Raw genomic sequence first — 21,570 nt, 5'->3', positions numbered from 1 at the left:
ACCACGGCGACTGCAAATGTCAGCGTAGTCTTTAGTACTTAAGTTTACCACAGTAGACTTTTGAACAAAATTAGTTTTAAATTCTCAAGTACACCAAGACTTTATTTTTAAATGAAAGTTCAGCTTGTTATAACGATCTATATGGGAACATACATCTTCCCCTCCATTTCCTGAAGTTTTGTTGCTTGACGGAAGGCCTTGGCGAACATTTTACGAAACGAAAAAGAAAATGAGATCAGAACATTCATATGGCCCTTGGGCAGCGTCTTGGCTGATGCAGACTATCGAAAATAGAGGTTATCAACTTAAGATAAGAGTGATAAGACAGTGAATGTGCCCAAACACGCTCAGGTAAACAAGTGCGACTCCTAGGTCCTTCATGGGTCACATGACTAGAATCGCCAGGCATGCAACACGAGGCAGTTACATCACTGATAAGGAAGGAAGAGTCAGTGACTCAGGTGCCATAGCAATACCAGTATGTCCACATTTGCATACTGTGAAGTCATTTCTCACTGCTGCAGCCTTGCATACAAGGATTTTTTTATTTACTTCAGTTTATTTTATTTTGTATTTTTCATTGGAAGTTCATTATACTACTAATTTACCTATATTTATGGCTTGGAAAAAAAAACTAGACAGTGCGGAGATCATTCACATATAATTGCATATTTATTGTGTATGAGTACTGTAGAAAAATACTGGATAAATACAGGTCCTGCTAATATATTTTCAAAAATATGTGGATTTTTCCATCAGTAAAATAGGTTGTAACATATTACAAAAGCTTTGCATCTGCAGTCTGAACAGAATGGGAGTTTCCTTATTAATATATTCTGCATCTGAATAAGCTTCATGACATTTCTGTACAAAATATTACACCTAGGGTCCTGGTGTTTGGATTCAAGAAAATAAACCTCTACATGCAAATTCTATGACATATCGTGCAGTATGAGAGGGTCACCTCTGTATTTTGATAAAATATAAAGCATTCCGCAGTTCCGTAATAAGATAACTTCAATTCAACCATTCTCAAAAACAGACAGATATAAACCTAAGCATCCTATTAGCCAATGTGGGTGTGTTACATTCTGAGATGGGTAATATTCCAACAGGTTGAAGGCATCGCAGTGGTTTTGGCTACAGACAAAAGCTACATTAGTCACATGGAACGATAACTATCCCCTACTTTGTTGTAATGAGCTTACTATTATTCTTACATACTAGCTCTGATAATGACCAAGCCAAATCTTTACTTGTTGCGAATCTTCCGGCTGACAATAGATTTATAAGGACATCAATCAGACAGACACGGCCTTAAGACCGTGGCGGATGTGCGTGTTCTGCATCGATCACGGCCTAGTGGCGAGGAGCAGAGCTCCAGGAGACCACTTACAGTGACAAGGCCCTACGAAAATGGCCATTCTTTACGTGATCACCGGACGCAGTGTGAAGTCGAATTTGTAGATGGTTACCTTTGAAATTTTCCAGCCAGAGCAGGAATACCGCTTAAGCAGGTGGTGAAACAGCAAGAAGATCAAAAGGCCACTATGAGGCTCTCGTGCTTGATCATGAATGAAAATGTTCCACAAGCAGGCCAAATCTCTCTAAGCCTAAACCAAACCTTTTTTGGTAGTTATCTAATACACAGTATTATCCAAAATGCATATACAGGAACAGGCGAGCGTGTTTTAAATAGTTTTAACACAGTACCAATGTATGTCAGTTGCATTATATTTACGCATTCAAGCTGCATTTAAACCCCCTTTATCGCACAGTATATTGTCTCGACGCAAAGTATATTGCATTTAAATATGCTAAATCATTAAGCTGGTAAGAGGTATCTGCAGCATCCATGTCCACTTCATGCACCAGATACATTAGGGTTACTCTTCCCAATAATAACAGACCCCATGTTTAATACTGCATATTACACATTAAACGTTTTTTTTTTTTTTCGGATCATAGCTAATTTCTTTATCTTTCCGAATTCTGCAGTACCTTCATGGACACTAACGGCAAAAAAGATCACCTTTTATACACTGGACTGGATGTATACAGCTATACTGAGGGTTAGACCTTCATCTGCAGTGCAGTTACACTGCATATAATAAAGCATAGCAATAGCAGTGCATTGCAGTTCATTGTTTTGAGTAAAAAAAAAAAATAAGTACCAGTTTTAATAAACAGAGACTAAATGTCTTGGTGAATGAACCCCACAGTCAGTCTTGATTCGCTGTAGATACCAACATTAAATATATCATATAATAATAATAATAAAAATAATAACAGACAGAAAGACCCTGGAATATGGCAGCTAAGAAAAATAATTTTACATGATCCTTCACTTTGTGCTGATGTTCAAGCTTAAAAAAGAAAAATCACTGAAGGAGATTCTCCGAGAGCTAAGCGAAGGAGCCTAAGACATGCATTTGTACTTTGTGGAAATCCGACGGTTCCTTTGGGTGCGGCTCTCAGGTGGGCGGCGGCCCGTGGTAGCGCAGCATGATGCTGAAAGAGCGGGCGAAGTTGTTGGCCAGGGAGCAGCTGGCGCCCTCGTCCGTCAGCGGGAGCAGGAAGGCGAGCAGCAGCAGGCCCAGGAGCAGCAGCTGGAGGGGCAGTGCCACGCAGCACACGCGTGATAAGAACTTGGAGCGCTTCTGGGGAGACACGGAAGAGCAGCTGGGCACACTGACAACATGCTAAACACACGATGCCACTTCGGACGGGCGCGGGAGCCTGACGTGCAATGCGCCGTTTCGGTTTTATATTCGGCTAAAACGACACATATGAAGTCCATAGGCTTGATTCTGAATTAGAACGTAATCTAAAAAGACAGAGAGTCTGTAGGGGGTGGTATGCCGCTGTTTCTAGAAACGTCACTTACCTTTCTCATCATTACACTCTCCTCCCGTCGGACTCTTGTATCCTACAAAAAAAGTAACATTGTTTTTAGATATACTCAGAATTCGTTGAATGTTTGTCCAATTTCAAGAGCTTAGAATGACATCTAGTGTCCGTGCCAGAGATTTAAATTACACTTTCAAAAAACCAACGTGAATGCAAAGTAATAAATATTACATATACCTCAATTAATTTAGTTTCTGTACACCAGTGTTTCCCAATCCGGCCCTCGAGGACCCGCAGACAGTCCACGTCATTGCTCTCTCTCACCTCCTGAGCAAAAACGTGGACTGTCTTGTAGGGAGATGGTAGGGAGCAAAAACATGGACCATCTGTGGGTCCCCGAGGACCAGGTTGGGAAACACAGCTGTACACTAAACACTCATGTTAAGAGAATATAGATGCATCAAAATGTTCTATGGACAGTTTAGGATCCCTACACCAGTGTTTCCCAACCCAGTCCTCGGGGAACCCCAGACAGTCCACATTTTTGCTTCCTCTCAGCTCCCAGCACCCCTGTACCAGGTATTCGGTGTTCCTCATTGGCTGGGAGCTGGGAGGGAGCAAAAACGCGGACTGTCCAGGGTTCCCCGAGGACTGGGTTGGGAAACACCCCTACACCATCAGTCACACTCGCTCATCCACCTGCACCATACCGTGGGCTGCAGGGGGGCGCTTAGGTCTCCTGCTTCCTTCAGCTTGGACTTGTAAAGCATCCAGTGGTACCTCAGCTCCTCCAGTTCCTCCGCTTGAGCCGTCACCGCTCCCACCCCCCACAACGCGAGCAGCCTCTGGAGCTGGCTCTGGCCCCATCCCACACGGGAGCGCAGGTCCTGCAGAGTGTGCGAGTAAAAGAAGGATCGGTCACAAGCATAATCACAGCTAAAGTGACATTCTGCCATAAGACCCTGGACCAGAGATCTTCATCAACATGGACTTTCCCCCCACAGAGGCCACCAGACTTACTTTTAGTGTCTGTTCCCTCTCCTTCCGCTCAGCAGCGTTTTTCTGCCCTTTCTGTCCCAGAATCTTGGAGAGTTTCTCATTCTCGGCCTTCAGCCATACCTCAAACTCCCTTAGAAGTTTAGTATCACACTGGAATTCAGGGTCAGGTATCTGGAAAGCATTAGCAAAGGCATAAGGAACAAACCGAGCTTAGAGGATGTAACTTTACTTCTTTTACATCAGTCAATCCAAATAAGGACATTTTTCAGAATCAATGCTTCTTTGCCAAACGTATTACCAGTTTGCGATGAACTGATCTATCCTTAGTGGTTCGTCTTCTGTCGCCAGACGACTCATCTTCTGCACCAATTTCTCCACCAGACCTCAGCTTGAGGGTTTTATCAACAGCGTACGCATCTCCCCCTTTGTTCTGCCATTTATTCCACTCATGACTTTCTTGTGCGTATTTTCCAGAAGCTTCTTGACCACTTCCACTGGGGGAGTCCCACACATCGAGCCCGGCTCCCCTCCAGCTATCATAGTCTGAGGTTCCTCGCTGTTTTGAGTCTTCAGCTCTTCGCTGACCGCCTCCTTTCGGAGGCTTCTTGCCAGCATCTGAGTCACTTGATGCCTCAACCCAAAAACTAGTACCTGCTGCACTTTTCTCGGCCTTGACACTAGAGCCAGAACTCCTTTCAACTCCAAAATCCCCACCAAAGCCAAAGCTACCACCAGACTTCCCACCTGCTCCAGCTACTGTCATAGTTTTGGGTGTTTTCTCAACCATATCCTCTACCAGATGTAATCCTTTCCCACTAGGTCCATGATCCACCCTGAGATCTATTCCATCAGGCTCCTCACACTGGATCCTTGACCCTTCCCCTTTCGCCACCCTGCTCTGAAGATCCACATCTGAATTACCCAATGGTTTTCTACCCACTGCAAATTCACTTCTAGTACTGGGACCAGCTCCTTCTGCTCCAATCAGAGCGTCCCACCCTGCATCATATCCTTCTCCGCTGATGCCGCACCCTAACCCTAGCTCTGACCTGTTCCCCTTGATGGCATCTTCACTTTCTGTCAAGGAGGACTCTCTGTCTGACCCAATCTTCTCCACCATCCCTCCTATTGGAGAGACCTCTCTAACACCAGCTGCTCCTTCCCCACTAAGCAACCTGAAGGACAAAGCGAGATAAATCATAGCATATACTGGTCAAAAACACACAATATAAAAGCCATTTCCTGCACACAACACTGCTCTGAGCAATGGAAGATGCAACCGTTTCTTAAAGGTGAAATAAAATAAACCATTTAGTTTTCCTTTTATGTCAATTAATTTTTAATGCCCAAGCGTTACAGTGGGTATTTGCTCTCAGAGTGAAATCCAGGCTTTTATTTTGCTTTCTAAAAGCATGCAGCTCCCAAAAGGCCATGAGAAAATGTAACTCACTGAACACAATCCTACCATCCTGCAGAATTTATCATGGTATCTTCCACTCCAAGTAAGAGAAGTAAGAGTGCTCCATCATGCATGTACATTAGGGTGGCCACCTAATCCGTGTCAGAACGACACAATGAACTACTTCAGATTTTACAAACTACTTGAAAACTGAAAGGCCCCTGTGCTTGGATAATTAGTTTAATTCTTCTTGTGCTTCTACTGGTTTGTTGCCTTGATTGAAAGACTCATCCAGCTGCTTCACATAAACATTAGTGACACATGCAGGAGACCGACCAATCAGCACGTACCAAGTGCTAACTCAGTGCTAAAGTGACATCCAGGTCTTTTGCAAGTGAAATTGTAGTTTGCAAACCCTGTCCTGGCTCACAGAGTCTCCAAGGAAGAGAGGCACTGCTGCTGGCTCCATAGCTAATGACAATGACACAATCAAGTAAGAGTCAGTGCTACCTGAAGACGTTGAGGCTGAGGCTGTGGAGTGACAGCCATGACTCCCGCAAGCGGTGCAGGTCCCGCAGAATGTGCACCTTCCCCTCCTCTGACGTCCTGGACAGCACTATCTGACCCTGGGCTTCGGTCTTGTGCAGCTGAAGTTCTTTCTCAGGAAACTCCCCCAGCGCCCTCTAGAGGTGATGAACATAACTGTTCAGAGCTTAACAAAAACTAGAGGAGCAAAAACATTTCATCCCATTCAGTTCATCACATCCAACACCCTCCTCTTGCTTCTAGCAACTAAAATCACAGTAATCTCATGAAGGGCCATTCACTTGGCCTGAGCATTTGAAGTTTAATTACATAGTCCTTAAGTTCTAAAAGTGCTTAGTTAATGTCAAATAATGGCACTATATTGAAAATGAGGGCCCAGCTCCAGGCCAGGAGACCCTTATGAGAAGATGGGAGGGGGGATAGGAGACCTCGGCCTCAGTGCGGCGGTTCTGCACGCTCCACTCGCCGTCCGCACCGCAGAACGACTCCAGCTTCTGCCTCATGATCATCAACCACTTCTCCACCGTCAGCAGGTTCTCGTGGAAGTTCTCGTGCTCCGCGATGCTCCGCTCGCTCTCGTTCATCTTCACCTAGAGGGGGGGGCAGATTTTTTGTCATACAGGGGGCTTCGCGCCTTAATCGGGTCCTTTTGATACTGTACTAATGGCAGAAAACCATGACGGCCTTCAACATGACTGAAACGTCAATGCATCCAGCAGTAAAGCTATCATAGCAAATACTTAACACACAACCATGATTATATGACACCAGAAAGATAATTGCCAGATACGAGACAGGATATTAAGCATACATCACTTTAGAGTGATGATTAAGAGGTTTTTACACTTGACATGAATTTGCGATCATATCCAAGTAGTCAAAAGACAAGACCTTTCCACAGCCTTATACTCAGAAACCACTCGTTATTAAAGAATGTCCTTCCTGGCCAGTATGCACACTCACTCTCACGGTTTTGTATAGCTCCCTCCATTCCGCATGGAGCTGGTCGAACATGTGGCGGTTTGTAAGGCTGGACACCAGAGTCTCCAGAGCAGTGACATGAGCTTCACAGTCCTCCAAGTCCTTCTTCATTATCTGGCGGATAAAAGATTTCTAATCAGTACTGTAGGTTCCTGTGAGTCCCCTGAGAGCCAATCAGCACACATTGAAGACTGACGAGGATATATTCAAGTTTTCTTACCACGAATTGGTCAAACTGGCTTTTCTTGGCCAATATATCAGGCTGCAATCCATCTGCTGCATTTAGTCTCTCTTTTATTTGGTCCAGTTGTTTCGAGATGGAGTTATACGCCTCCCCGAAGCCATTTGATTTCTGCAACAAATCCTGTATGCAGTAATTAAGTGCATTTTAGTCAGAGGTAAGAAAAGGCAACAGTTTAAATCACTGTGAAATCAGTGTATTTAGCTGCTCTTAAAAAGATCAGTCCCAACAACCAAGATATTTAATGTTTATTTCTAACTAGAAAAAAATACAAACTGTGGAAAGGGAATTATTTGCGTTTTACGTTTTTCTCCCCCCCCCCCCCCCCCCCCCCGAAATTCATATCTGCACCAGAGGGCAGTATGAGGTCGAAAAGCTTGGCAAGGTGTGGCACTTTGCACCTGCAGGTGGCGTTTCTTCTGAGCCAGCTGGCTGTGCAACTGTTCTCTCTCCTTCATTGCGGCGCTGAGCTCTGTCAGAATGTCCCCGGCCTTGTCTGGGCCGAACACGCTGCTCAGCAGGTCGCCCTTCACCTGCAGCAGGCTCAGACGCTCCTGTAGCTGAAGGCTGTGCTTGAGCAGCTTCTAAACCGGGAACCGCCAAGGAGCAACAAAGGCTGTGTGTCAGTGTTTTACCAGCTCTGCTAAAACTGGAGTCGGCTCCAGTAGCCATAGATACTGGCACACGGTGCTCGGCGCTGATCAAACGTTACACACATCGATCAGCTATTACACATACGGCTTGACGTACAGGACTCTCCATAGCTGTTATGTATTGAGCGACAAGCTCTCCAGACATGCGGCACTGATGAATGACAGATCTTGTCCCTGGGGCGAGGGCGGGCCAAATCACGTTACTGGTTCGACAGCTGATCACATGGCTCCACCGAGACCGATTACCTCCATTTTCTGAACCAGAAGCGCCAGGTGTGAAAACTCTGACATCTCCTCTGATGACCGCAGCACTTCGCTTGCCAGGCTGGTCCACTGCTTGTAACCTCGAAGCGGGTCTTGCAGAACCTTCTGGAGATCCGTCTCCGCCTCCGTCGACAACTGGAACGCACGACTCTTAACCCTGAAGTGCAGATGCCAGGAGATGAGCGCATTTTAGAATGTGGGGAAAGACTACTTAGATCAGGGGTCTCCCACGAAGTCTCTAGGGTCTATCCCATGTGCAGAAGACAAGCACAAAATTCAATAGGCCTTCTAGCCAAAGCTCTGAATTAGATTCAACAGAAACAAGACACTATATTGGTCTAGAGACCCCAGACTATGCTGGTTTTCGTAAATCCAGTTCCAGGGCACATACTGAAAGGCCGCATTTCCTGCGCATGCTCACCCCTGGTACTCCTTGATCATGGCCACTACATCGTCGGAAAGGGGCCCCGTGCTGCCCTGTGAGAAGTGGAAGAGCTCCCTGAGCCTGGTCTTCATCCTCTCCACGGCAGGCTCCTCCATCGCCAGGGCAGCGTACACCTTCTGGGGACAGAGATCACCCCGGGAATCAGCACTCTGAGGGAACTTCCCACGAGGGACGCCGAGGGATACCACAGCTGCACACAGAAGTGTGACTAGTCGGGGCTCTTCCAGTAGCACGATCTGAGACAAGGTAACGTTGTGAAAATGTGCCACAAAAATAAACTGAAAAATGAAAGCACTATGCATTCATTCAGCATGCTTTTAACCCGATTTTCACAATTTTTTAAAAGATTAACCCAATAATAATGGAGAAGAAAAGCCATTTTGCTTTTGAAAGAAATTTTGCCAGTATGGGACTAAGCTGAAAAACAGGTATTTATTTATTTACTGTCACCTAGTACACTTGTGTTTCCCAGGTATTTTAAGCTCAAGCTCAGCATTTTTTTTTTACTAACATTTAAATTCTGCAGTGGGTGCCAGAGGAAAAGGGTGTAGCTCAGTGTCTCCATTTCCCATGATTGTACCGAACATAAAACCTTTGGTGGGGCGTCGCCAGGTCCCATATACCTCAAACATCTCCGATAGGCGTGTCATCGCATGCACTTGTAACACCCTTTGTCCCAGAATCCAACTCATAAAAATTCCTTTACGACACTTGCTACCAGGTCAGGCGATTCATGATGCATTAGCAGGAGGGGAAAAAATGGAGGCATTTCAGCAAAGAGGATGTGAAGCTGATCGGCACCATGGCGACCTTCAGCCGAGACGTACCGTGCACTTTCTCCACGCTGTCACCATCTCCTCCTCCGTCCTCTCCCCTCCGGAGGCCTCCAGCTCCCGGCCCTGAGCCTGCAGCACCCTACGATGCTGTGCCACATCGGCCCGGAGCTGCTCAACGCGAGCCTCGTGGTCTGCGATCGAACGCTGCGAGACCTGCAATCTCTCCTGCTCCAGCAGGAGGCACTGCATCAGCTTCTCCCAGGCCTCTCGCAGATGCTCCACCTCCTTAGCGATGGCCTCAGCGCCGGCTGGGGATGTCTGGGCCTTCACGGCTTCTGCCAAGGTCTCCATGTCCCGCAGGGTCTCCTCTTCACATGAAACGCTCTTCCAGAGGTCCTGTAGGGCACAAAAATGACCAGATCACATATGCAAGATCAGTGCGTAGCCAGGCCTGGTTCTGTATGTTCAGAGATGACATCAGGCTTTTGAAAACATTTCAGCAGTGGACTGACATCTGAAATACCAGGTGATCTCACTTTCCAAACAATTCATGACTGAGGAGAGAATAACTGAGATACCGTTCACCCTGCAGGCCTCAAGAACCAGAACCTGGTTCTACAGCTCTTGGCTTTTTTTGTCTCCTGGTCCTGCGGCAGACAGTGTTATTTCCCAGTTCTTTTAACAAAGAACATCATTCTGAAATTGACAGACTGAATCATTTCCTTTAGGGAACATTCCATGAAAGATAAATCTATGCGCTCGGGTAGTTTGAAACCCGTGCATAAGCAGGTCTTCCACAGGAGAAGCAGTATTTGTGTTTCTTGCGTAAGCTGCAATTACTCAACATATTCTTTGTTTAGAAACTACACTACAGAATTTTCCCGGTCACCTACATACATGACACATGATTCATAAAAGGCTTTCTAAGGTGTGGTGATAATTGGTTCCCTTGTTGCAACTGTGATGAGGCTGGCCTGTTGGAGTACCTGCAGGTAATTGGACTGGTTCTCTTTTAGTGACTGTGGTGAGCCTGGCCTGTCAGAGTACCAGCAGGTGACAGGACTGGTTCTCTTCTAGTGACTGTGGTGTGGTACCTGCATGTCCTGGAGCTTCTTCTCTGGGTCCTCAGCTTCATTGCAGTCATTAAGCTCCGCAGTCCTGGACGCCAACCAAGCCAAAAACCCCTGACCGCGGCCTTCGTAGGTCTGGTGGTCTTTTACAATCTTCTGTAAGAGTGCCACCCTTTCCTAAGAGCAGGAGATGGAGAACAGAGTATTCTCTGAACTCACAGCAAAGCCAGGCTCCTGTGGGACATTGGCTCTCGACCACCTTCATCATGTGCTCTTTGCTCTCACTGACAGAGCATTATGGCGACACACAATAGGTATAAACACAATAAAACGAAACACACAACCCTATTATTCATATTAAATTGGACACGCTTCAGAAGTTCCTAAATCATCACATTATCTAGTTCAGTATCGGAAAACAGTCACAATCACGGTACTGTGAGCTCCTGACAGACGCTGAAACTGTTTGTTTTGTGTTTTTAAATGCTGGAATGTGACGTGCCCCCCACCACCCCCCCACTTACTTTGCCCCCTACACATTTTGCACATATTCTGCGTGTCTCTGCATGCACACATTAGCGAAACAGGACAAATGTAAAAAACTAATCGGGAGGGAAAACATACCGGCAAAACAGAAAATATGAAATAAACAGAAATAAATCCACAAATACAGAACAACAGGATGCCAGTCTCTGATTATAAGGCCTGACTGGCCGCCTGGATTCCTCACCCTCTTTGCGATTATTCAGAGGCAGGAAAGCAACCTGGTGCAGGACAATCATGCATCATGAAACTAAAATCAGCTGAAATGTTTTTCCTTTAGTGATAATCCAAAATAGCACTAGATTGTGTATAAAAACACAATATTTATAATGGGACCCAATTTGGAGGGAAAAAAAACATTTGTTCAATGAAAACATACCAAAGTCCCTGTATACATAAACATAGCAATGAACATAATAAAAATGGGGGGGGGGGGGCATGTGGCACAGAACCCCCAGCTCCCTACGTGCTGCTACGGGGGGCTGCCTAGTGTGGCCAGCTTCTGCTCACCCACAGTGAGGATATTGAGGGGGGGCAAAGAGAATTTCCCAATGGGTATCAATAAAGTATCAATTATTATTATTATAGCAGTAAAAAAATAATGGTGCAGTCACTCAATGGGTAGCATGTCCGCCTCACAAGTCAAGGACTGGGCTGCATGTTCTATTCATGTCATTCTGGGTTCCTCACGCAGTCCAAGTGAAGCAGTTAAGCAAACCTGTGCCCGGCTGTGTAAAGGACCGTGTGTGTTCTGCGGTGCGATACGAGGCGGCATCAGGAGAGAAGGAAACACTGGAGACCATAATAGTCCAAAAGTTTTGATTTCACCTGCTTAATATACAGTACAGGCCAAAAGTTTGGACACACCTTCTCATTCAATGTGTTGTCTTTATTTTCATGACCATTTACATTGGTAGATTCTCACTGAAGGCATCAAAACTATGAATGAACACATGTGGAGTTATGTACTTAAAAAAAGGTGACATAACTGAAAACGTGTTTTATATTCTAGTTTCTTCAAAATAGCCACCCTTTGCTCTGATTACTGCTTTGTACACTCTTGGCATTCTCCTGATGAGCTTCAAGAGGAAGTCACCTGAAATGGTGTTCCAACAGTCTTGAAGGAGTTCCCAGAGGTGTTTAGCAAGTGGTGAAAATAAAATAAAAAGTCATGAAAATAAAGACACCACATTGAATGAGGTGTGTCCAAACTTTTGGCCTGTACTGTAAGTGTCTCTATATTACCATATATTTTCTTTCTCTTTCCTTTTCCCTGTTTTGCATTATTCTCTCCTGATGATGTTGTAATATATCACAACACACCCATGTGAAGCGCCTTGGGACAACTCTGTTGTGAAAGGAATTTAATCATTTCGCTTTTGCATTGAGGTAAACGTGGAGCAAAGACCCAGCCTCTGTCAAACAGAAACAGCCACCCTGAAAGGTGCTGGCTTGCGCAGTCATTCTCCATTCATTACCAAGACTGAAATTTCATATCCAATCAGACGGCTCATACTCTCCTGCTTCCTGGGATTTTATTGACTGAATGATGCAAGCTTTCCAAACCCAAGGACCATCAGCAGACAGAGCAGGAGTGGGCAGTCTCATCGAGAAAAGGCCAGTGTGTTTGCGGGTTTTCACTGCAACTCCCCAATTAGGTTACTAATTAGAGCACTGATTGGCTGAAGAGTCCTCACACCTGAGTTTGAACAGTCGACCAAAAGGATATCCCAAAAACCTGCATGCACAGTAGCATGACTGGCCGCCCCTGAGATAGAGGGACATTCGGTGTACGGTCATCATCACCGTTCCTCTGAGTGGGGCCTCTTCCCACCCCTTACCAACCCTAACAGACAGATGGCGTGTAGCAGATCCCAGCATCCTTACCGCAGCCTTATCCCGGATCTGGTTGTAGGCATCCTGCAGCGCCTCTGGGCCCACGCTGGGGTCCTCGGTGCGGCTGTACAAGGCCAGGGCCTCCTCCAGGAGCCGCTCCAGCAGTGCTGCCTGGCCATGCACGTCGCTCAGCAGCACCTGGTGGTGGTCCAGCTGCCACAGCTTCTCTCGCAAGTCCAGCTGCAGTTCCAGCTGTGGCTCCAACGTGCAGCGCATCTTACCCAGCCAGACGGCAAACTCCTCGTGCACCTTGAGGTACTCGCTCCAGTGCAGCCATACCCACTCAATCCGGCTGCCAGGGACAAGGAAGGGAGAAATTAAAACCGGAGGTGCAGTGACAGGGCAGGTAATGGCCTGGGGCCCCCAAGCAGGGAGGGGGGCCCCCGAGGGCGGCAGATTACATGAATCTTTCCAATGACAAGTCTGCTTTATTTCTGTATTCTGTTTTTCACAAAAGTGAAAATAAAAGTCACGTGATAATTAAATTCTCTTTGTTGATATTAATTTGCACTTCACAGTAAAATAAAGGTAATAGATTTTTCCATGTTGGGGGAGGGGGACTTGGGGGGGGCCCACGAAATCACTTTGCCAACCCAGGGTTTTGAACCAGTGTCCTTTCCATCATATGCATAGTGTCCTAACCCACTGTGCCACACTCACTGATCTAAGTAATCAATGTTTTGTGAATAATTATTTAAAAAGACTGATTTGTTGTAGATGTTATAGCAGCTCACCAGTGGCAGTGGGTGATGTAGGTGGTCGTCTCGTCCCAGAATGCTTTGAGCTCCTTCAGCTTGCCGTGCGTCTCCCGCTTCACCTCCTCATCCCTACTCTTGAGCAGGGCATCAGCCACGGCCAGGACCCTGTCCATCTTTATCCGGCCTTCATACTCGGACTCACGGATGGCCTGTAACGGGGCGCAGCAAAGGCCCTTTAGCTGCAGAACCCCAGTTTCTCCAATATGGTTTCGGCAATTAATTATTATTATTATTATTAAAAATATCATTATTATATGATGACAAATTCAAACATGTAATTACAATTATTATTAATAACAACAACAATCTCGGTATTGCCTATAGTGGTCGAGGATCGGGGGGGGGGCTCGCCTAGGGCGCCACATGGGTATCACCCGACCATGCTGATGTCAAATACAGGAAGCTGTGCATGTGGCCGGCAAGGAGAAGAGGGGCAGGGAGCCGAGCCGCAAGGAGCAGAGCGGCTGGGAGCAGAGCGGCTCTCCACACCTCCATGCGAAAGCGCATAAAATGCATGCAGTGCAGTACCTCTGTCTCTCGGAGCCGGGCCTCCAGCGCTTCCCTGGGGCCCTGAGTGTTGTCGATGACCCTCAGCCTCTCGTGGGCTGCTCGCATCCAACACATGGCGGCCTCCAGGCTGTGCCCAAACTCAGCCTGCTCCTGCTGAGTCATGGCAACGTAGGTGCTGCAGCAAGCAGGAAAGCTGAGGAGAAACACCGATGCAGCCATCAACTCAGACCTCTGGGACTCATGGTACTGCCCCAAAGCATGAAGGGAAACGCACATGATGTGCCTTAAGACTTCATACATACAGCATATCGATGTACACAATATTACCAAACTCAAAATACAGTTAGAAACTGTGGAGATATGGTTACTCACAAACTCTGTCACTAAATGACTGCAACTTTTAGGCTAGTGTAAACCCCCAGGGGGGGCAGCATGGTGGTGCAGTGGTTAGCACTGTTGCCTCACACCTCTGGGACCCGGGTTCGAGTCTCCGCCTGGGTCACATGTGTGTGGAGTTTGCATGTTCTCCCCATGTCGTCGTGGGGTTTCCTCCGGGTACTCCGGTTTCCCCCCACAGTCCAAAAACATGCTGAGGCTAATTGGAGTTGCTAAATTGCGTGTGAGAGTGAATGGCGTGTGAGTGTGCCCTGCGATGGGCTGGCCCCCCGTGCTGGGTTATTCCCTGCCTCGTGCCCATTGCTTCCAGGATAGGCTCCGGACCCCACGCGACCCAGTAGGATAAGCGGTTTGGAAAATGGATGGATGGATGGATGAGCCCCCAGTAGCAGGTAATAGTGTTGAGTGGACAGACAAAGGCAACAATAAGGCAGATCTGTTGATATGTTGACGGCTTTGCAGACACAGAAAAATATATACATGTACTTAAGACATCAAGTATTAATATCAGTAACTTTCATAGCACTGGTACTGAAAACATTGTTTCCAGTAATATTACGGCCATGCCAGCGTGCAGGTCATTTTCATAACGACTGATTCTTCCAAACAAAATTTCGAACACACGTACGCACATTTAAATTAATCTAAATGTACTAAACGCAGGGGCGACTATGGGGTGAGGCCAGAGAGGCACTGGCCCTAGCTGAAAGCTGATTGGCCTCCAGACTGCGTCACTGATCGAATCAAAACACATCATTCACTGATAATAAATGTGCCCCTTCTGTATAAATGATTGTCCTTCTTATGTCCACCTACCTCAAACAAAAAATCCTAGAATCGCCCCTGACTAAAAGAGCGATCAAATCGTGTCCACCTGCACTGTATTTAAAAACCTTGCATGTCTGTATCAAGTCACATATTGCATATCTGTTTAGCGTTTGTATAAGCGATACATATTCCTAAATGTTGCTTTTCACAGCAAACATTTTTCCCATATTCTTGTAAGTAATAATTCGGTACTGACACTTTGTATATGCTGCGTATGTCTTATTGCATTGCTTGCAACTTAGGTGCAAATAAGTTTAATCCAGTTTGCGCTGAATAGCCAAATGCAACCTTAGATTAACAACATTTTTGATCCACTGCCCCTGTGATTCTTTTTAAACCTTATAAAACGAAAATTTTCAGAGTAGCTAAAATCACAAGTCGCTCCGGCACGGCGAAGTAGGGATTTCTTAGTCATTTTTCCTGAATGAGTCATAGTGGTTTTCCTCTACAGTTGCATGTCAAAAAAGGAAAAAGGAGCAATGATAATGTACATAACCGCAATGCATTTTATGCTGCATTATCGAGTTCATTTGAGAAACACGTAAGACCATGATCATCATGAGAAAATCCTCTTACCTTCTACACCTTAAGGAGCTAGCGGTAGCTATCTGGACCAAAGACTATATTTGGGTTTCCGGCAGCTCACCCATAACATAAAATAAATTGCCAGGGAAACAAACAGTTCGGTAGCGAACACAATTTCAAATATGCCAATGTTTTCAAAATGATTTTAATTCACAGGATAATTAGATACTTTAGAGCGATCAAAAGGAAGACGGTTCAACTAGATTGACTGTCAAATTACGAGAGTTTCAAAGTTGAGATGTAAACAAGCCGGGAGACGAAGAGGTTTGGTCTGAAGACAGCATCTAACTGCACCACGAGTACAGCCGCATTCAACTCACACTGCGCGTTAATATTTACCAGAAGGGTGCTGATCATTTACATTTTTAGGATTGCTAATAAGCATTAACTCAAACGCTTCCCTACTACAAACCGGCTGTGTTAATGGTGACATAGGCGGCCGCATGGAAAATATAAGAATGATGAATATACGTGTACATAGTTTAAAGATGCATCAATACAACGCGACTGACTGTTTGAAATAATTAGATAAGCTTACCGCTAAGGAAACATTACAAAATTTGCAACCTTCCGCTTCATACAATAATCACGCAACAACTCACCGGAGGCCTGGGCGTATATAAATGAAACTTTGCTGGCGAAGTCGTTTGACACGCTGACAGACAGTAATAATACACACCCAGAGATACGGATTGCCGGGCAGGGGCTGCCATTCATTTCGGGCTGCGCCCATACGCACGCTGACGTCACTACGTATGGGGCGCGTTTCGTTGCTGAATGACAACAACGAACGTGCTTGTGTACATATTGACTAAATAAAAGCTGCACGACGTACTCAGTTGACCAACATGTTTTATTTCACAACATTTTGACCGCAGCCGTCCTCGGAATACATTTCAAACATAACATGAGTCAAACTTCCGAAAACAGCATAGCTTTATTAAACCTGTGAAATCCCTTTACCATATAAAGAAATGTAGGTACAAAGTCTATCGGGTGAGGATATTCTTCACCTTAGTACCAGACTTCGTGATCTTTAAATGCTTTCCCCCAGTTAACTAGTAATCCATCCGCAATTTTCATAAAGATGCAATCAGTCAAAGACCAAACCACTCAAGTTTGTATCGTGGAATGTCGTCAAAATACGTATTGAACAAAAGCAGAAAAAAAATCTTTCACAAAACGTCCAACGTAACCATTGGCGATATCCGTGCCTGTGGAAAGAAACAAACGATAAGTACTAGATTTACCACCAATTTACCAAAACCAATACGTCTAAGCATCAGTACTAAAGGTAAGCTGTTCTATAATACAGTTAACAACTGTAGCAGCTTTAAGTGCTTGTCATGGGACTCGTCCAAACAAGCAATATCTAGCTGCTTAGATATGCTCTGCCTGCTTTCAGATAGGGGACGAAACCGACTTAGCCGTCACCGCCGCGGAAGCAGGGCACGAGGAGGAATGTAGAAGGAACATCGCACGTGAAGCCGCGCGCCCTCCGGCGGCCACGCCTTCGCTTCCTTCGCCTAATGTCTGCAGTCCATTTTCGCCCCAAACGCTATAGATGTAGGGAGCCAACTCACAGGACTGCAAAACTCAAATAACATTATATACAACGTTCACTAACAACACGGTGACTAACAAGTTACGTTAGAAAAAACAATTAAAGTAGTATTTCACATTCGTATAACAAACCTTTCTTGCCAAGGTGAATACAGCGACATTCCAAACTACATGTAAGAGTTTTGATCCCGCCACAAGACGTCGAACTAATTCATTTTGTAATATAGCTTTAAGAAAACGGAAATGACGGAAACGGAAATTTGTCACACAATAACAGGAAGTAGTTTGAGCAAATTGCGTATCAGATAAACTCTTTCGAAGAGAATACTATCCATTTATATAGTACAAATAATAAAACTAAAAATAATACATTTGCTAAGATTGGACCAGGTTAACAGGAAATATTTGCTGCACATTTTGTAAAATTGAAGATAGACGTCGACGTGAGCCAATCACGTGAGGCTTTCTTCAGCCAATCGCAGCGTTGTGTTTCTCTCTAGTTGTAGTTCTGGGCGAATGTCGTGGTATTCAGTCTAGACTTCTATCAGTTTATATAACTCGGTGCAATTTTGAGAGGCGGCCTGTTATATTTTAAAGAGAAGGATGAGCGGGCTGTTTAGATCAGTGTTTCGAGCTGTGCAGCTGGGTTCAGCGACCTGTCGACCGAAGAATTTTGATGGCCATGTGTCGGTAGTCTCGGCCCGACTCTTCTGTGCCTCTGCTGGGCAGAATGATCTTGCTGAAATGGTGAAGAAGGACAAAGTTGTGGTTTTTATAAAAGGGACTCCAGCTCAGCCCATGTGCGGCTTCAGCAACGCCGTGGTCCAGATTCTGCGGATGCACGGGGTGGAAAATTACGCTTCGTATAACGTGCTCGAAGACCAGGATCTTAGGCAAGGTCAGGACAGCAAAACTAGCCGGAGGGCAAGGATGCCATGTCGTGTCGTGTACTTATTCTCTTTGTTTTCCATAATGATCGCTATTGTCCCTTGTCTTTATTCGCCACGAGTTCCAGCATTTCGCATATTATATCATACTTACTAGCTGCAGTCTCTAATGCAACCCCTATACATACGGCTGCATGCGTCCCCGGCCACCGTATACGGAATAATGGGGGTCACTTTTGTATGTTAATTGCATAGTTCACAAAAAGCTTGTATATCGCCTAATATTTTTACGACACTAGGATTTTGATAGCAACTACTGATAACAACTTTTAAAAAGTGGCCCAATGCAAACGTGCCATTGATGGATTAGTTTATCTCCTCGGCGGTTTTACCTTTATCGGTGAAGACCAGCATGTGGCGAAGGGCGTTCACTACGGCTGTCAACTTGGTCAGGCAATTATGTCCCCTGTATTATTTGTGAAAATACTCCTTGCACTACCCAAAGGTCAACAGATGTTGTTTTCACTGTATAAATTATTGAGATGTCATAAGAATGATTTTCTATACAAAATTTAAATCTAAGATGCTAGCTAACATTAAATATATGATGTAGTGTTTGGTGGACCTATATTCAACAAAGGACGTGTTAAGACATGTTAAGTTTTGTGTGCAGCTGGGGATGCATCCAGAGTGACTCAGTAAAACATAGTGACTATTGCTCTCTGAAATTCATGACTGTCACTTTATCCGGCAGGAGTCAAGACTTTTTCCAATTGGCCGACGATCCCACAAGTGTTCTTCAATGGAGAGTTCGTCGGCGGTTGCGATATTCTCCTTCAGATGCACCAGAATGGAGACCTGGTAGAAGAGCTGAAGAAATTGGGGATCCGTTCCGCCCTTTTAGATGTCCAGAATGATGAGAAATCCAAGTAGAACTATAAGGGTTGATGATAATAGCTGCCAGATTTGGGGAAAAAACATTACATCTTTACTCCAGTATTATTGGAGGTAAAACTTTTGATGATCCAGGTGCTGGGAAAATGATGTCAAGCTGTATGTTGTATGTTCCCACAGTTCACACTTTAAGAGAACAAAATAAATCGTATATATTTTGCTTCTACATATTGAATTTTTCAGTAACTCAATGCACTGTGTATAGAAGATATTGTAAAATGATACATGTGTTTCATAAGTCAGCTCTTTATATTAATAAAATATTTCAATGTGCAACGAGTTTTAACGAGTTTGCAAATCCTTTGAATATTACCTAAGGATGCATTCAGAGTAAAAAATACTTTGCCAAACATGTTGTTTTTTTTTAGTATTTGAAATTAAATATATTAGACAACATTAAACAAATGCGGAAATATAAAGTTCTGTTGAACGTTAATCAGTTATGGAATTATGTGAACCAGTTTACCCTTATGGTGTTTTGAAGAATTGGATTTTATTAGATCCTTTTAATTCTTGTCATGAGAGTCCTTCATTTTAAATTGGGCCATAGGGAATCAACAATGTATGATTGCCCCCCTCCCCCCAGTTACTTTGTAATGTATCTAGGATCAGCTGTTTGGATTTTTAATCAAGCCTGGCGTTGCTCTCCGCAATATGAATGTGGCTTTGACACTCGGCGAGAAGCTATCGGCACACCGCCTACGTAGTCATTCCATGCTCAGAGCAAGAGGTCAGTACAAGTCAGTGTGAGCAATCGCCAACAGAACTACAGTTACAGCTACTGTATCTGATTTTTTTTTCAGCTTTTTTTTTGCTGCAGTTGCAAATATCCCTAGGAGCAGTCATCCTGCTAAAAGAGTCATTTGTTCGAAAAGAAGATGGAAAGCACATGAAAGCTTGTTACCGGAGAGCCATGTGATCCTCAAGAGGTCACATTCGGTTTTGAATGGTTTCGTGCAAGTTAAGTCTGGTAGAGAAACTGCATTTTGCAATTAGAAGCTCAACAGTGGTGAAACGTGGCTCGAGTATGTTATCCTTGACATCAAAAGAGCCATACATTTTGCTCTCAGGCAACAGACAGTAGTGGATAAGTCATTAGTCTGTGTGCTGCAACACAGCTGGACGGCGCCTTAAGACCCAATACATCACAGCAAGTGTAACCGGGCATTATTGGAGTGGAAATAAATAAATGGTTTGGACAAGTCTAGTCAAAATCCAGACCTAAACCCCAGTGAGAGGTGGTGACAAGGCCTGAAATGAGCTGTCCACTTCGATAAGCACGACATGTTATTGAGTTAAAGCAAATCTTCATAGGGAAGAGGGCAACATTCCTACATAGAGCTGTATGATAAAAATGCTTATGAAAACCACCATCAGGTGTGTCCTATACAACGAATAAGCAGCTCTACCCCCCATGCAAGCGGATTCAAAAGAAGCATAAGTGAAACAACCCATAAATGGGAGAGAGATCAGAGTTGTGATATTGGTTCATTCACGTGCCCTTTCATCTAATATTACAGAAGTGTCAGATAAAAGTTCTACTAACAACTGCCGAAGGAACATTTATTCATGCGGAAAGATTTGAGGGAGTATTTTTATGGTACCATACTTCAATAGGAACTGTTATATAATAATAACAGTTTGTCCCAAAACACTGCCAGATGCAAGTACTGATGCAAAGCTACAATGCTGAGCAGCATATCTATTTTATGCATGTCTAACACCATTAGACCATATTCAACTGCCATTCCTATTTGTTTCCTTTTTGTTCTACACGTCCACATAAATTATTCAATTTTGCTAAAAAAAATTACCCTAAATGTCACTTCGCTGTTTTATAAATATGGAGTACCACCCCCTCCCTTTTTTTTTTTTTTTTTATTTACTGGCATTTTTTATTTATTTTTTTTAAACGAGTGAAATCTCTTGCCATTAATGTTTTGCACAAAGGCTCTGATGCACTCAGGCTTGCATGAGGATGAGTTGAGTAGTGCTGTTCTCAGGTGCTGAGCTGGCACTCTCCCATCCAAGGACGACTGTCTCTCCTTGCATTGGATTCATTTAATTACTTTTTCCTTTTTCATCTTTCAATGAGCTCCAGCAGTCAGCCAATGATCTGTGAGCATTACGTTATGCTGTCATCCCATCCGGGGTATATTGCAGATATTGGCCCACTGCAAGTTGGCTATGAATGATAATCTAGATATTAAGCAGTGTTATATTAAGGTAGCCCTAATACAGCAATGCTTTAGTGCCATTGTGTAGGAGAAAGTTTAATATTGGTGGGGTCAAATTTGATTATTTAACTCTAAAGGTATGTTTATTGGAGGGATGAATCAAGCCCATTTAATAATCTGGGGGGCATGCGCCCCCCCCCCCCAGTTCCGCTGCATTTAGTGTCTTTTTTGGTGGGATACTTTTCATGT

General features: G+C 44.6%; 2 protein-coding genes and 1 non-coding gene across 8 annotated transcripts; 1 reads left to right on the top strand and 2 right to left on the bottom strand.

The window, feature by feature from the left end:
* Positions 1-653: 653 nt before the first annotated feature.
* On the bottom strand, positions 654-17,615 carry syne3 (spectrin repeat containing, nuclear envelope family member 3). Of its 6 annotated transcripts, XM_048984866.1 has the most exons (19): positions 17,436-17,553; positions 16,343-16,954; positions 13,950-14,124; positions 13,398-13,570; positions 12,655-12,955; positions 10,249-10,401; positions 9,206-9,550; positions 8,355-8,494; positions 7,916-8,090; positions 7,418-7,600; positions 6,996-7,139; positions 6,758-6,889; positions 6,223-6,384; positions 5,759-5,931; positions 4,148-5,024; positions 3,871-4,020; positions 3,561-3,737; positions 2,888-2,929; positions 654-2,660 (listed from the first exon to the last, which is right to left on the bottom strand). In XM_048984866.1, the coding sequence occupies exons 2-19, from the start codon at positions 16,471-16,473 to the stop codon at positions 2,475-2,477; spliced, it is 3,819 nt and encodes a 1,272-aa protein (XP_048840823.1). In that variant the 5' UTR covers positions 16,474-16,954; positions 17,436-17,553; the 3' UTR covers positions 654-2,474. The 6 variants fall into 6 exon arrangements, with proteins under 6 accessions (XP_048840823.1, XP_048840825.1, XP_048840826.1 ...); XM_048984868.1 differs by having other exon boundaries at positions 654-2,657; positions 16,343-17,615; XM_048984869.1 differs by having other exon boundaries at positions 654-2,609; positions 16,343-17,615.
* Positions 17,061-17,336, bottom strand: LOC125715285 (small Cajal body-specific RNA 13). The gene has a single exon (XR_007383997.1). It is a non-coding gene; the product is annotated as a small Cajal body-specific RNA 13 (non-coding RNA).
* Positions 17,616-17,761: 146 nt separating the features above from the next.
* On the top strand, positions 17,762-19,421 carry glrx5 (glutaredoxin 5 homolog (S. cerevisiae)). Its single transcript, XM_048984878.1, has 2 exons — positions 17,762-18,201; positions 18,945-19,421. The coding sequence occupies exons 1-2, from the start codon at positions 17,907-17,909 to the stop codon at positions 19,121-19,123; spliced, it is 474 nt and encodes a 157-aa protein (XP_048840835.1). The 5' UTR covers positions 17,762-17,906; the 3' UTR covers positions 19,124-19,421.
* The last annotated feature ends 2,149 nt before the right edge of the window (positions 19,422-21,570 follow it).

This window comes from Brienomyrus brachyistius, chromosome 19 (assembly GCF_023856365.1).
Source record: "Brienomyrus brachyistius isolate T26 chromosome 19, BBRACH_0.4, whole genome shotgun sequence".
In the NCBI taxonomy this organism is placed as follows: Eukaryota; Metazoa; Chordata; class Actinopteri; order Osteoglossiformes; family Mormyridae; genus Brienomyrus; species Brienomyrus brachyistius.
This window is presented reverse-complemented; position numbering and strand designations above follow the sequence as displayed.

Bases quoted from the DNA above. Each gene is read 5' to 3' on its own strand.
- syne3 (XM_048984866.1), bottom strand. From the start codon at position 16,473: ATGGGCGCAGCCCGAAATGAATGGCAGCCCCTGCCCGGCAATCCGTAT. The intron at 10,402-12,654 runs GTAAGGATGCTG...TCCTGCTCTTAG, and splicing joins AGATCCGGGATAAGGCTGCG to GAAAGGGTGGCACTCTTACA. The intron at 9,551-10,248 runs GTACCACACCAC...TGTGCCCTACAG, and splicing joins AGAAGCTCCAGGACATGCAG to GACCTCTGGAAGAGCGTTTC.
- glrx5 (XM_048984878.1), top strand. From the start codon at position 17,907: ATGAGCGGGCTGTTTAGATCAGTGTTTCGAGCTGTGCAGCTGGGTTCA. The intron at 18,202-18,944 runs GTCAGGACAGCA...TTTATCCGGCAG, and splicing joins AGACCAGGATCTTAGGCAAG to GAGTCAAGACTTTTTCCAAT.